The 16,710-nt window shown below is 36.9% G+C and overlaps 1 protein-coding gene across 2 annotated transcripts in view; it reads right to left on the bottom strand.

Annotated features, from left to right (window-relative positions):
• The window catches only part of OMA1 (OMA1 zinc metallopeptidase), a 72,445-nt gene that overhangs the window by 16,060 nt on the left and 39,675 nt on the right, over positions 1 to 16,710 (bottom strand). For both annotated transcript variants that reach the window (XM_011941344.1, XM_011941343.1), the window contains one exon: positions 3,124 to 3,273. In XM_011941344.1, the coding sequence (XP_011796734.1) occupies positions 3,124 to 3,273 (150 nt within the window). The remainder of the gene's footprint in view (positions 1 to 3,123; positions 3,274 to 16,710) is intronic.

Here is a 16,710-nt window from a genome sequence, read left to right as displayed (position 1 = left end):
AATGTGTCATGTCTTTGTCTTCATCATTGGCTCCCAAATAACATTTGTTTCTCTCGCCATTTTTCTTCCTACTCATTAATCAATTCATTATTATTTTAAAGACTTCTCTAAAGCACAGTTTTTACCTCTCTGAAGATGCTCAGTAATTTGATGATGAAATGACAACTCAAAATTTAGGAAAGTCTTCACATGAAAAGTTGGCTAACAGAATTTATTATCTAATTAAACAAACCACATATTTTTAGAATTTCATTGAGCAAAAATACAAAGAAAAAATCCAAGAGAAAATCATACTGTTATTATTGCTTTAGAGACAGGCCCAGGCCTCCCAGGTGCAATAAAGTCCCGGGGGCCTTGGATAGCATGAAGGACCTTATAGTCAGTGATCCTCAGTACAAGTCAGTTACTGATGAAATACATAATGTCCCATGCCTATAAGTGCCTTTTTAAGAGGAATAATTACTACACATTATATCAGGTAAATTTCACTGCTACTTCTTTCTCAAATATTTTTTATTCAAATTAAGGATATAAATGACATCTAGTTAAGATAGGTGCTGATATAGACTGAATGTTTGTGTCCCGCCAAAATTTGTATGTTGGAATTCCAACTCCCAGTGTAACGGTATCAGGAGGTAAGGGCCTTTGGGAGGTGATTGTCATAAGGGTGGAGCCCTCATGAATGGGTTCGCGCCCTTATAAAAGAAGCTATTGAGAACTCCCTTGCCCCTTCTACCATGTGAGGTTACAAGAAGATGGCTGTTTATGAGCTGGGAAGTGGGCCCTCACCAGACACCAAATCTGTTGGAAATTGGATCTAAGACTTCACAGCCTTCCAAACTGTGAGAAGTAAGTTTCTGTTGTTTATAAGCCACCCAATCTATGATATTTTGTTATAGCAACCTGAACAAACTAAAATAGGTATTAAGAAGTCATGCTTGGCTGTCCTCAATGCTCACAAAAGGCACAAAGTATGCCTAAACTACCAAAAAATCCTGTCATTACTCCTTTCAAAATATATCTAGAATCTGACTGATTCTCTCCCCCATTTTCTGCTACCAGATACCTTGGTACAAGCCACCATCATCTCCTACCAGGATTACAAGTCTCCTAAATAATCTCCCTGCCTACTAGTCTACTCTCTACATAATAATGCCAGTGATCACAATAAAACATGAGTCAAATCAAGTCATTCCTCTGCTCAATATCCTCAACTAGCTTCCCCTATCACTTAAAGTGAAAGACAAGTCCTTAAAATGGCTTAGAAGATCCTTCATGGTCTGGTCCCCCTTCACCTCATCTTGAACTGTTCTTCCCCTCCCTTACTCCATTCAGCCCCAATGTCTTCCTTGCTATTCCCTGAACACATCAAACATACGTTCACTTTAGGTTCTCTGCATCAGCTGCTTCCTCAGCCTGAAAGGCTCTCTCTCCCTCCAGACAGCTAGAGGACTCGCTCCCGTGCTTCCTTCCAGATTCTGATGAGTGAGGCCTTCCTTGACAACAGAACATAGACTAGTACCCCTTCTCTGCTGCCCTCCCCCCTCTAATACCTTTAACCTGCTTTATTTTTTCCCAAAGTGCTTATTATTGCTAGGTATACTACATGTTTGTTTCTTATTTGCATTACCTAACTAGAATGTTAACTCCAAAAGAACAGACTGTTTTGTTCCTTGCTCATTCCCCAGCAATAGAATACAGAATAGATTATCAATAAGTATCAATAAATATTGATCAAATGAATGAATGAATAAATCTTGCACTAGTTTCTTATCCCAAACCAGATGCAGATTCATCTTCCTTCAAACTGCATACCACTATATTTTTATTTTTCTTATGATAAATCATATCCTTGTATTAATAATCATTCTTTATGTATCTTAGCATCCTGTAAATATCAAGAACCATGTCTTATTCCTCTTTGTATCCCCCACATCTAGCATCATTTCTTTCTTTTAAGAGGTATTCAGTATTTGTTGGGCTGAATTTGAAGTAATACTGAAAGATAACTTTTTTTTTTTTTTTTTTTTTGAGACAGAATCTCACTCTATCGCCCAGACTGGAGCACAGTGGAGCAATCTCGGCTCACTGCAACCTCCGCCTCCGGGGTTCAAGCGATTCTCCTGCCTCAGTCTCCCAAGTAGCTGGGACTACAAGCACATGCCACCACACCGGGCTAATTTTTGTATTTTTAGTAGAGATGGAGTTTCACCCTGTTGGCCAGGCTGGTCTCGAACTCCTGACCTCAGGTGATCCACCCACCTCAGCCTCCCAAAGTGCTGGGATTACAGGCATGAGAAAGATACTTCTATAATACACCTGGATCTGTTGTGCTATGCTTTAGTGCATGGCCCAGTACCAATTCTTAAATTGCTAAAAAATGTTCTGCCTTCGTAACAAGCCACCAAATTTAACACAAGTGAGATAGAAGAGAGCGTGTAACCTGCCTCAGAGATGCCTAACATCCATTTTGTCCTGATATGGAAACCATAAAAACATTTTGAATGATGTCAACAAATCAAAAGATTTTCAGAGGATACTGAAAACTACTTGGCAGAAAGCCACCTCAGCTTGACCCACTTATGAATTCTACAAAAAGAAAAGCCAGAGAGCAAATGCTTCACTCTTATCTTCATAAAGAAATAAATAACCAGAAACAAACTAACATGAAGATTTTTTTTCCTAAAAAAACAAATTCCAGCATCACTACTACAATTAATATCCATTTCACCCAAAACTTTTGTACAGCTCATTAACTGGATATTTTTAACAAAAAGCTTAAATCACCAAGGAAAGATTAAATTATCATCAACATGTTTAAAAAACTTAATATGCCTTGAGTTTTAAACTTTCATCAACTCAGTTAAAATTCAAGTCTCATACTAAAGGAGTTACACCTTCATTATTAAGAAAAGTGAACCATACACAGCAATTTATTCTCCAAGACTTGTGGACAAATAGAATTTTGCTTTTCAGTCAAATTCTTTGACAACTGATAATCCATAACTATAGTAATCAAAAGAGTTAATAGGCTAGAACTCTCTTTTACCAGGCAGAAGTGACAGCATTAAACATAAATGATACAGTAAAAACAATGTCCCACCTGCTACAGTGTCAGCTCACCTGAGGTATAAGTCTATCCAGATGTTCAACTCGATTGCCATGAGAAGGGTGTGTAGATGACCATTCTGGCATCTTGGGTAGGCCATGCAGGCTATCGACAAACTCCATTTGCTGCCAAAACACTGAACTGGCTCTTATGTCTACACAAGCCTAAAACCAAAATTAGTAAAACCACACAATGAGCTCAGTTTTGAGGATTTTTTTTTTAAATACAACTTTATGTCACTACATGCTTTAAAGTCATTTTCTATGATCATTTTAATAAAAGTAGAACATGCCCATTGCTTAGAAAAAGACCCACCTCAAACAACATGGTATCACAGTACTGAAGTAACAGAATGCCTGCCCTTCCCATATACAACATTCACAATAACCCTGCTAACCAAAGATAGCTCACTATTTTCAGTATTATGAATATTAAGAACATGTATTAAGGGTAAAATCTTTTACACAAATTAAAAATTTTGTTTTCATAAAAATAAAGTTTTAAAATATAATGTGTTATTAAACTGCATTAAAGGAACTTTACTTCTATGCCACTAGGACAATCAGAAAAAAACTTCAAATAAACATAAAGAGAAGACATTTTTATTGTGCACATCAATTTACCCACTTTTCTCAATGTATATGGAGGATATATTTAATTCATATTATACCTTATAAAACACAGTACCTTATAAAAGTATAATATAAAAGTACATTATTGCTTTTTAAAAGAATATATGTAGATATTGTGTATGTGTATGCACAATTCCATCATACACTCATATACATACTTATACATATATACTTGTATATGCACAGAACATATCTGAAAAGCTATTTAAGAAATTGTTAACAGTAGCTACCCTAAGAATGTACCTGAGGTATCTGATAGTGGAGAGGGAGCAGGACTTTTATTTCTGAACTATATTAAAATACATTACTTTATAATTAAAATTATTTTTAAATCCTCCATAAGGTGGATTATTAATAAATATTTTATTAATTTGTTCAATTTATTCACATTTCTTAACTCATTCTTTCTATAATAAGTAACTGGAAAAAAAGTGATTATATTTCGCAACCATTTTACTTTTGATTAAAACTAAGAAAAAAGATATATACTATACTGACTAAAATGTACTTTCAAAAAGGTTTATAATAGTGTAATTGTGAAACCCCAAAAGGCAAATATATTAATAGAACACGGCATGCTAGTCAATATCCATGCTACATCATTTCTTAACAAATACCATTAAAACATTTCCAAATGTTAGCAAAATAAAAAATTTTAAATTCAAGTAAATCTTAATATTTAAAGAAATATAATTCCTTAAGATCTCCGAGTATTTTAAGTTGAAAAGAATTCAAGGTACTTTACACACTACTGCACAGATATGGATATACATGTTTATATGTATATAAACAGGAATATACAAGATAAATGTATATAACAAACATAAACATGATTCATGTTTATACACATATGCTTATCTATATATGCAAGATGTGTGTGTGCTTATGTGTAAAATACATATGTAACATATATATCTCTGCAGAAATAATTATTTGATGCTGAATTAGAAACACCCACAGGAATATGCCCCTCAACAGGTAATCACATTCACAATAAAAATAAAAGCTGAGATTAACAAGTATTCTTCTAAAATAATTCATAAAAACATAAAATGACTTGAAAGAATTCTAACAAACAAAAAACCCCTCTGAAAACTGGAAGATAAACATTTGAATGGACTACAAATTCGTGAATTACCTAACATGAAGTTTGTCTGGTATACAAACCAAAAGCATACTTATCTAATATTTTTAGCCTAAAACTGTTAATCAAAAGACAAAATATTTCCCTATTCAATCTCTAAGTAACACAGCTGAAGGGAATCTTTAAAGCAATATTTGATATGCAGAAATAGAAAAAGAAATTAATTATCCCAACAGACTAGAAAGTATTCCAAACTAAAAGTATTAAAAAGGGACTTGAGATATCTACTTTAATGTTAAGATAAGAAGGTTGAGTTTGTCTGTACTTCTCAAACCCAGTTCAAAGACCCACTAAAGTCAGATAATTTTGTTTCCAAAATGAGTATTTTATTCACATTTTTCCAATTTAGGAAAAAGAAGTAACAGGGTGACATCAGCAAGACGGAAGAATAGGACACCCTGAACCCGCCTTCCCCACATGAACACACTGATTCAACAATAACATACAAATTGCCTTTGTGAGAAATCTTGAAACTAAAGGTGCAATGCTTCTGCACCAGCACAAATACAAAATGAACCATATCAAAGATGGTAGAAAATTGGAGACACCTTCTTGCCATAATCTGCAAGAGCAATTACGTACCCCCAGTACAGCGCACCATATGATCATAAGAACACCTGCAGCTCCCCACCACTCCTTAGGGAAGGAAAAAGTTGGCTTGTGTATCTAACATTCCAACTTTTTTAAGAGCTGCCCTAGGAACTGGCTTCTGTCTTGCCAGCCTTGTAGCACTGATGGAATCTAGAACACTCTAGATGTCTAGGGGCCAGTGATAATGCAACAGAAGTTTGAGCAAGCATATAGGCAGTTGCCATGACCACTCCCTGAAGCTCAGCATGAAATGAGTTGAAGAAAAACTCCAGAGCCCGGTTTCTCCTGGGGCAGGGCTTGGGGGAAGAAGTAGATCATGTGTCCAACATTCTAACATTTCTGAGGGCTGTCCAAGGGACTGACTTCTGTCTCATCTGTCTTGTAGCACTGCTAGAACCCAGCATATGGACCAGATGAACCAGATAGGACCCTAGACGCCTAGGCACCACTAAGAACAAAGACAGCAGTTTGGACTAGCATGAAGGTTTGAGAGGTTCTCGGAATCTCTGCTGTGCTGACTGATGAAGATCTTCTCCTGTACAACGACAGTCGGTAAAGGCTAAGAGGTTGCTGCTTTTTCCTGTAGATATCAACAATAAGAGTGAACAAAATAAACAGAGAAATATGTACCAAAGGATCCAGATAAATCTTCAGAAACCGACCCTAATGAAAGCGAAATATATTATTTATCTAACAAGAGAATTCAAAATAACCATCATAAAGACACTCAATGAGGTCAGAACAATGCATGAACAAAGTGAGAATTTCAACAGACTCAGAAAATGTAAAAAAGTACTAAACAGAAATTCTGAAGCACACTCCCAAACTACACACTTCTGAACAGCCTATGGGTCAAGGAAAAAAAACAAAAAGAAAATGATTTTGAGACAAATGAAAATGAAAATACAATATAACAAACCTGATGGGATACAGCAAAAGCAGTTCTAAGAGTATAGTTTATAGTGATAAACACCTACATTTAAAAAAAAGAAGAAAGCAAGCAAATAAACAAACTAACTTTATACCTATAGATCTAAAAAAAAAAAAAAAAAGAACTAAGCCCAAAGTTTGCAGAAGGAAGGAAATAATAAAGATTAGATTAGAGCATAAATAAAGAAAACAGAGAATTAAAAAAATAGAAAAAAACTAAAACTAAGAGCTATTGGGGGAAAGATTTACAAAACTGACAAGTCTTTAGAGTAATTAAGAAAAAAAAGACTTAAATGAACAAAATCAGAAATGAAAGAGGACACATTACAACATACCATTATAACTTATACTATACAAAGGATCATAACAGACTACTCTGAACAATTATATGCCCACAAATTGGATAAGCTAGAAGAAATGGATAAACTCCAAGAAATATATAACCCACTAAGATTGAATAATAAAGAAATAGGAAATATGAACAAATCTATAACTAATGAGATTGAATCAATAATAAAAAACTTCCCAACAAAGAAAAGCCCAGAACCAGAACTAGATGACCTCACTGATGAATGCTACCAAAAATATTTAAAGAATTAATGTCAATAACTCTCAAAGTCTTCCAAAAAATTGAGGAGGGAACACTTCCAAACTCATTTTATGAAGCCAGCATTACCCTGATACTTATGCCAAAGACACTACAAAAAAAAAAAAAAATTACAGGCCAGTATCTCTGATGAACATAAATGCAAAAATTCTGAACAAAATACTAGCAAACCAAATTCAAAAGCATATTAAAAGGATCACACCTCATGACCAAGGAGGATTTACTCCTGGTAATCAAGAATGGTTCAACACACAAAAATCAATTAATGTGATATACCACATTAACAGAATTAAAAAACACGTGATCATCTCAACAGATGCAGAAAAAGGACTTGACAAAATTAAGCATCCTTTCATGATAAAAACTCTCAAACACTAGAGATTGAAAAAAATTATCTCAACATAATTATAGCTATATATGAAAAGTCCACAGCTAGCATCACACTTCATAGTGAAAAACAAAAATTTTTTCCTCTAAGTCCAGGAACAAGGCAAGAATGCCCAATCTTGCCACTTCTGTTCAATATAGCACTGGAAGTCCTAGCCAGGGCAATTAGGCAAGAGAAAGAAATAAAAGGCATTTAAATCAGAAAGAAAGAAGTAAAATGATTTCTGGATAGTATCTTATAAGTAGAAAACTAAAGACTCCACACATACACACACACACACACACACACACACACACACACAAACTCGTTAGAACTAATAAATTCAGTAAAATTAGGATAGAAAAATCAGCATACAAAAATCAGTTATGTTCTACGCACTAACAACAAACTATCCAAACAGGAAATTAAGAAACAATTCCACTTACAGGAACATTAAAAAGAATAAAATACTTATTAAACCAAACTAAGGAGGTGCAAGCCTTGTACACTAAAAAATATTTTTAAAAAACCGATGAAAGAAATTAAAGACAACTCAAATAAATGGAAAGACATCCCATGTTCATGGATTGTAAGACTTAATATTGTTAAAATATCCATACCACCCAAGGTGGTCTACAGATTCAATGAGATCTCTATGGAAATCCCATTGGCACTTTCTTATAGAAACAGGAAAAAAAATCCTAAAATTCATATGGAACCACAACTAACCCCAAATCACCAAAGCAATCTTGAAAAAGAGTAAGACTAGAGGCATGATGCTTCCTGATTTCAAAATATATTACAAAGCTACAGTAATTAAAACAGTATAGTATTAGCATAAAGATAATCGTTCAATGAATGGAACAGAATAGAGAGTCCAAAATTAAGCCCACACAAATACAGATCTTTGATGAGGGTACCAAAAATATACAAAGGGAGGCCAGGCATGGTGGCTCATATCTGTGATCCCAGCAGTTTGGGAGGCTGAGGCACATGGATTGCTTGAGACCAGGAGTCCAAGACCAACCTGGGCAACATGGTGAAACCATCTCTACAAAAAATTAGGCAGGTGTGATGGTACACGCCTGTGGACCAAGAGGCTTAGATGGGAAGATCACCTGAGCCTGGGGAGTCCAGGCTAGAGTAAGCTGTGATCACGTCACTGCACTCTAGCCTGGGTGACAGAGCAAGACCCTGTCTCAAAAGCAAACACACACACACACACCCCACAATGAGGAAAGAGCAATCTCTTCAACAAATGCTGCTAGAAAAACTGAATATCCACATGCGAAAGAATGAAACTGGACCCTTATCTTACACTACACACAAAATCCAACTAAAACTGGATTAAAGATTTAAACGTAAGACCTAAAACTATAAAACTCCTAGAAGAAAATATAAGGGAAAAGTTTCATGACTTTGATGTTGGCAATGATTTTGTGAATATGATACCAAAAGCACAGGAAATGAAAGGCAAAAATAGACAAGTGGAACTACCAAAAAGCTCTGCACAGCAAAGGAAACAGAGTGAAAGGCAATCTATGGAATGGGAAAAACCATTTGTATACCAAATATCTGATAAACAGTTAATTTCTAAAATATATAAGGAATTTCTACAACTCAATATCGATAAAACAAAAAACCCAATTCAAAAAAATGGGCAAAGGACCTCAATAGACATTTCTTCAAAAAAGACATTCAAAAGTAGGTAACAGGTATTAGAAAAAATGTTCAATATCACTAATCACCAGGGAAATGCAAACTGAAATCACAATGAAATATCACCTTACACCTGTTAGGATATCTATTATTAAAAAAACAAGAGAGATAAGTGTTGGCAAGGATGTGAAGAAACTGGAACTCTTGTACACTGTCAGTGAGAATATAAAATGGTGTGGCCTTTATGAAAAACAGTATGAAGATTACTCAAAAAATTTTTAAAAAGAACTAACATTATGATTCAGCAATCCCACTTCTGGATATTTATCCAAGAGTTGAAATAAGGATCTCAAAGGGATTTGCACTCCACATTCATTGCAGCATTATTTGCAATAGCCAAGAAGTGGAAACAACGTGAATGTTCCTCAACGAATGAACAGATTAAGAAAATGTGGTATAAACATACATCAAAATATTATCTGGCCTTAAAAAAGGAAATCCTGTCATATGCAACAATATGGATAAACCTTGAGGACATTAAGCTAAGTGAAATAAGCCAGTCACAAATGGACAAATACTACATGATTCCACTTAGATGTGGTGTGTATCTAAAGTAGCAAGCTTGTAGAAGTAGAGAAAAGAATAGTGTTTGTCAGGGACTGGAAGTAGGAGGAAATGAGGAGTTGCTATTCAATGGATATAAAGTCTCAGTTATGCAAAATAAATAAGATCTAGAGATCTGATATACAACATGTGCCTATAGTTAAGTAAGTATTGTACAATTAAAAAGTTAAGAGGGTAGGTCTCATGTTAAATGTACTTACTAAAAAAGAGAAAAAATGTAACTAGGATAGACCAAAATAAAGACATTTTAATAATAAATAGTTTATTACAAGTCTAACTCATCTGCTTCAAGAAAATTATTGAAGAAAACTAACAACTTATTAAGCAACTGATACAGTTTGGCTGTGTCCCCACCCAAATCTCATCAACAACTGTAATCCAAATTTTAATTCCCATGTGTCAAGGGAGGAACCTGGTAGGAGGTGACTGGATCATGAGAGCAGTTTCCCCGTGCTGTTCTCATGATACTGAGTGAGTTCTCATGGGATCTGATGATTTTATAAGGCAGTTTTCCTTGCTCTTACATACTGTCTCTCTCCTGCCACCATGTAAGATGTACCTGCTTCCCCTTCCACTATGACTGTAAGTTTCCTGAGGCCTCCCCAGCCATGCAGAACTGTGAGTCAATTAAACCTCTTTCCTTTATAAATTACCCAGTTTTGGATATTTCTTTACAGCACTGTGAAAATGGACTAATACTAATACAGCAACTAATTCGGTCTAACTCATCGCTTCAATAATATTATTGAACTGAACTAAATAACTTATTAAGCAACTGGAAGTACACAAAGAATTAGACTCTAGGTAACCTTTCCCTCTTAAAACACAACTAATAATGGCTACCGCTGGCCAGAGAAATGTAAGAAAATATGCTTCAGTGAAATAATTTGGTCCTAGAACATTTTTTGAGACAGTAAACTATGATAATGGAAAGACTACAGGTTTTAGAACCAGAAATATCTGGGTTCAAAATACTAATTATTTTATTTATTAACAGTTATTTATGACACCACATACCAGGCACTGTTTTAAGTGTATTACAAATATTAACACATTATATTAACTCATTTAATCGTCATAATAACCTCATGAGGTAAATACTGGTAGGACCCTCACTTTACACATTAGATGAAGAAACCAAGATCCATGGTGACTACATAATTTGACAAAGCTCAAACAGCTAGTAAGTGACAGAGCCATAATTTGAAACCAAGTAGTCTGGTGACAGAGTTTTTGCCCCTACGTCAATAATTTAGTCTCTAGGAGTCTCAGATTCATTTGTAAAACTAAATTAAAGCAATGAAGTATCAAGTTAAAATGTGATAATTCTTGCAAAGCAGCCAGTCTAGGGCTCCTTTCCCCTGGTGAGCAACCAGAGGCCTGTGGTAATTGCAAGATGCTACGTTTGGTCCTAAGTGATGATGTCATGAATTTACAAGAAGGTTCTAGTACAATCCAGAGAATATAAATGTATATGAATATGTATTAATGAACATATTGAAAAAGAATTTGCTACTATTAAATTATAAACTCAGTGGGATATATTCATAAAGAATACAGTAGTATAAAAATTATTCTTATAATTTCACCATTTCCCAATGCCAAAACAATACTAGAGAAATATGTATAAATAGATCTAGCCCAAGTAAAAGCCTAACTGTACCGTTACCTGTAGCCAACGTTTTCACTAGAAATTCAAAGATGAAAAGTATCTCTGAATTTTGCTGTCTGTATTCACTAAACGCTCCAACAAAGCTCCTCTTAGCCATCACCCCCTTCCAAAGGTAAATCCTGACACTGAATGAATCTGAACCTTTTTTTAGGAAATCATTAACACCCTACACTTGTCCCAGTCATTGACACCCTACGTTTGTCCCAGTCATTGCAGCATCCTCTCCTGTATTCCATATAGACATGTGATAGGTAAAATAATCATCTGAGACAATACTACAAAGGATTGTGGCCGGGGGAGTTGGGCTAGCAAAATACACTGACGCTGTTATAAGATTTAAAGGGACCAAAACAGACATAAAAATGATCATTATTTTAGAGGCAATACTGCAGAAAACCAAAACTGTTTCCAGAAGGCAAATATAAGATGGAAAGCTCCCTTTCAGAAACTAATCTATCTATCTCCACTTCGGGAGGCGGAAACCTTACTGTCTATGAGAGCTTTGCCAAGTTACTTAACTCCTCCATCCCTCAGGTTTACCCATACCTCACAGGATTGTTATGAAGATCAAAAGAATGAACACATGTAATACACTCAGGACAGTGCCCAACACATTAAGAATGTTATTGAAGCCGGGCATGGTGCCTCACGCCTGTAATCCCAGCGCTTTGGGAGGCCGAGGCGGGCGGATCACGAGGTCAGAAAATCGAGACCATCCTGGCTAACACGGTGAAACGCTGTCTCTACTAAAAACACAAAAAATTAGCCACGCATGGTGGCGGGTGCCTGTAGTCTCAGCTACTCGGGAGGCTGAGGCAGGAGAACAGCCTAAACCCGGGAGGCGGAGCTTGCAGTGAGCCCAGATCGCACGACTGCACATCGCGCCACTGCACTCCAGCCTGGGCTACACAGCGAGACTCTGTCTCAAAAAAATAAATAAAATAAAATAAAATGAAATGTTATTGATTATTATACACTACCATCATTATTGTCATCATCTACCAGAAACTAGTTCATTTCAGTCTCACATACTTCCATAGGTTCATCATTTTCCAATATTGCTGATGGTAGCACTTCTTAAAGCTCATTTTATTTTGTAACCCACTTATTCTCTAAACAACATTTTTCTAGTCAATAATTTAAAATTGCTCTTTTCCAACTAAATGCAACATAATCTTGAGGTAATTTCAGCTAAGCCATTCGCAGTATTTGCCAATCCCTCACACTAAGAGAAAATTTATCAAAAATACTTCATGTGCTCCAACATAGAAATGAAAGACATATGTTGCTCATTTAATCTTGATTTTTTGCCCAAGTTTCTGCATCTTTTGATTGCCAGCATGTCAGTTCACCAATCAATAAATTAAATTTTAATAAATTTTCATGTTACTTTTTTCCCTCTATCTTAGGTAAAGTTTTATCATAAGACTTAACGGCTCAAATCATAGCAATGAAAAATCCGATGAATACACACAAGCCTATCTCATTTATCTGGGTGATAAAATTAAGTTCAAAATAATGTATGCATTATGAAACTCACTTTACAACATACCTATTAAATAAGATGGTCTCCTTATTTACTGATTCTTTTCTTTCTTAAAAGAATCATTAAGCAAAGAACCTAAAACAATAACCCAAATAAAACACAAAGATAGTCTGCTGTGATGAAAGCTCAGAATACTAACCTGAAAAACAAGAACTAAGGGTCTTCCTACTAACTAGGTATAGGTTATTAGATAAAGCACTTCACATCTTTGGACTCTGGTTTTCTTATCTGTAAAATGAGAAGGTAGATTAAATTAGCTCCAATTTTCCTTCCTGCTCTAAAAGTCTATGATTCTACAAGGTACTATTTTAAATAAAGTTTAGAATTTGAAATTTTCTCATTTCTGTGATGAAAAATAGATTTTGCTTATTACCTAATGCCCTCACTAGATGGTGCTATTGGCACAGTTATCTCAGGTTACTTGAAGAAACTAGTAGGCCGTGTTTCCCAAACGGGCCACTTAACAGGCTTTGGGGATTACTCCCAGTGACTGCTTTCCAAGCCACCATAGGGTATTTATTATCCCCACTCCCCTCCCATTAAACATCAATAATTCCCCCCACTTCCCCAATAACTGTGACAATCAAAAACAATCATACACAATGTCATCCAAGAAAGCTACCCCATCCCAGTTCAGAACCACCAAAAGAAACTCAGTTTTCCAAACTTAAGAAATTGTTATGAAAAAATTAAAACTGACAGTTTAGTTGCTTGTGAAAGTTTCAAAAAGTCATTTCCATAATGACTGTAAAGTGTCAAAAGTTCTTTACAGTGACAAATGAATATTCATATCCCAAAAAATCAAATACTTAACAGGACATCTTTTGTCAGCTGATGACTGAACAGCTTGCTGTTCTATGCTTAATTCACATGTTGGTCCTACCAGTCATTACTAATTCTATATTAATCATTCTGATAATTTATATAATGATAAATGAAATGCCTTCCAAATGAAAAATTAAAAGAACTCCTATAAAAACGTAAATATGCACAATAAAATCACTCATAGCCAATAGCAGAGGAGCAGCAGAGAACCCCAGGGAAAGTAGGCTGCCTACTTTGAAAGAGGCTTCATGAGTAACACCATTTTTGTGAATTTTGCATATTGAAATCTCATAAATCCAATGGGACTGCACATGACCAATAAAACCATCTCTCAGAAATAGTTCCCATTAACCAAGCTCACAAGATTAACATAAAATCAGAATGCAAACTTCTTAATTTACAGAGATAACTACAGCTGCTCAAACCAGCAAGAGCACATGCATCTATGTCCTTGGGTCAGCATTTTCTCTCCCTTTTAGGCATGCTACACAGGAAGCCAGGCTATAATCAAAAGGTTGCCTAGGAAGGAGAGAATGAGGAAAAGGAGGATTATCTTGACATGATTTGAATGCTACAATGGCAAGAAGTCAAGGGAGCCTGATGCATCAGGGTCCAAAAAAAGGATACAAGCCACAAATAAGAATCAAGTCCAGGAGGCGGTTCCAAGATGGCCGAATAGGAACAGCTCCAGTCTACAGCTCCCAGGGCAAGCTACGCAGAAGATAGGTGATTTCTGCATTTCCAACTGAGGTACCAAGTTCATCTCACTGGGGTTTGCTGGACAGTGGGTGCAGGACAGTAGGTGCAGCGCACTGAGCATGAGCCAAAGCAGGCGAGGCATCGCCTCACCCAGGAAGTGCAAGGGGTCAGGGAATTTCCTTTCTTAGCCAAGCGAAACTGTGACAGACTGCACCTGGAAACTCGGATCATTCCCACCCTAATACTGCGTTTTTGCAAGGGTCTTAGCAAAGGGCATACCAGGAGATTATATCCTGCGTCTGGCTCAGAGGGTCCCACACCCACAGAGCCTGGCTCATTGCTAGCACAGCAGTCTGACATCAAACTGCAAGACAGCAGCCAGGCTGGGGGAGGGGGGCCCGCCATTGCTGAGGCTTGAGTAGGTAAACAAAGCGGCTGGGAAGCTCCAACCTGGTGGAGCCCACCACAGCTCAAGGAGGCCTGCCTGCCTCTGTAGACTCCACCTCTGGGGGCAGGGCATAGCCAAACAAAAGACAGCAGAAACCTCTGCAGACTTAAATGTCTCTGTCTGACAGCTTTCAAGAGAGTAGTGGTTCTCCCAGAACAGAGTTTGAGATCTGAGAACGGACACACTGCCTCCTCAAGTGGGTCCCTGACCCCCAAGTAGCCTAACTGGGAGGTACCCACCAGCAGGGGCAGACTGACACCTCACACGGGCAGGTACCCCTCTGAGATGAAACTTCCAGAGGAATAATCAGGCAGCAACATTTGCTGTTCAGCAATGTTGGCTGTTCTGCAGCCTCTGCTGCTGCTACCCAGGCAAACAGGGTCTGGAGTGGACCTCCAACAAACTCCAACAGACCTGCAGCTGAGGGTCCTGACTGTTCGAAGGAAATCTAACAAACAGAAAGGACATCCACACCAAACCCCCATCTGTATGTCACCATCATCAAAGACCAAAGGTAGATAAAACCGCAAAGATGGGGAAAAAACAGAGCAGAAAAGCTGAAAATTCTAAAAATCAGAGCGCCTCTCCCCCTCCAAAGGAACGCAGCTCCTCGCCAGCAACAGAACAAAGCTGAATGGAGAATGACTTTGACAAGTTGAGAGAAGAAGGCTTCAGACGATCAAACTTCTTCAAACTAAAGGATGAAGTTCAAACCCACTGCAAAGAAGCTAAAAACCTTGGAAAAAGATTAGACGAATGGCTAACTAGAATAACCAATGTAGAGAAGTCCTTAAATGACCTGATGGAGCTGAAAACTATGGCACGAGAACTACGTGACGAATGCACAAGCTTCAGTAGCCGATTTGATCAATGGGAAGAAAGGGTATCAGTGATTGAAGATGAAATGAATGAAATGAAGTGAGAAGAAAAGTTTAGAGAAAAAAGAGTAAAAAGAAATGAACAAAGCCTCCAAGAAATATGGGACTAAGTGAAAAGACCAAATCTACGTCTGATTGGTGTACCTGAAAGTGATGGAGAGAATGGAACCAAGTTGGAAAACACTCTGCAGGATATTATCCAGGAGAACTTCCTCAAGCTAGCAAGGCAGGCCAACATTCAAATTCAGGAAATACAGAGAACACCACAAAGATACTCCTCAAGAAGAGCAATTCCAAGACACATAATTGTAGATTCACCAAAGTTGAAATGAAGGAAAAAATGTTAAGGGCAGCCAGAGAGAAAGGTCGGATTACCCACAAAGGGAAGCCCATCAGACTAACAGCAGATCTCTCGGCAGAAACTCTATCAGCCAGAAGAGAGTGGGGGCCAATATTCAACATTCTTAAAGAAAAGAATTTCAACGCAGAATTTCATGTCCAGCCAAACTAAGTTTCATAAGTGAAGGAGAAATAAAATCCTTTACAGACAAGCAAATGCTGAGAGATTTTTGTCACCATAAGGCCTGCCCTGTAAGAGCTCCTGAAGGAAGCACTAAACATGGAAAGAAACAACTGGTACCAGTCACTGCAAAAACATGCCAAACTGTAAAGACCATTGATGCTAGGAAGAAACTGCATGAACTAACAAGCGAAATAACCAGCTAACATCATAATGACAGGATCAAATTCACACGTAACAATATTAACCTTAAATATAAATGGGGTAAATGCTCCAATTAAAAGACACAGACTGAGAAATTGGATAAAGAGTCAAGACCCATCAGTTTGCTGTATTCAGGAGACCCATCTCATGTGCAGAGACACACATAGGCTCAAATAAAGGGATGGAGGAAGATCTACCAAGCAAATGGAAAACAAAAAAAAGGCAGGGGTTGCAATCCTAGTCTCTGATAAAATA

Source organism: Colobus angolensis, unplaced genomic scaffold (genome assembly GCF_000951035.1).
Source record: "Colobus angolensis palliatus isolate OR3802 unplaced genomic scaffold, Cang.pa_1.0 Scaffold102, whole genome shotgun sequence".
Lineage (NCBI taxonomy): Eukaryota > Metazoa > Chordata > Mammalia > Primates > Cercopithecidae > Colobus > Colobus angolensis.
The sequence above is the reverse complement of the archived record's forward strand: the minus strand, read 5'-3'. Positions and strand labels throughout refer to the sequence as shown.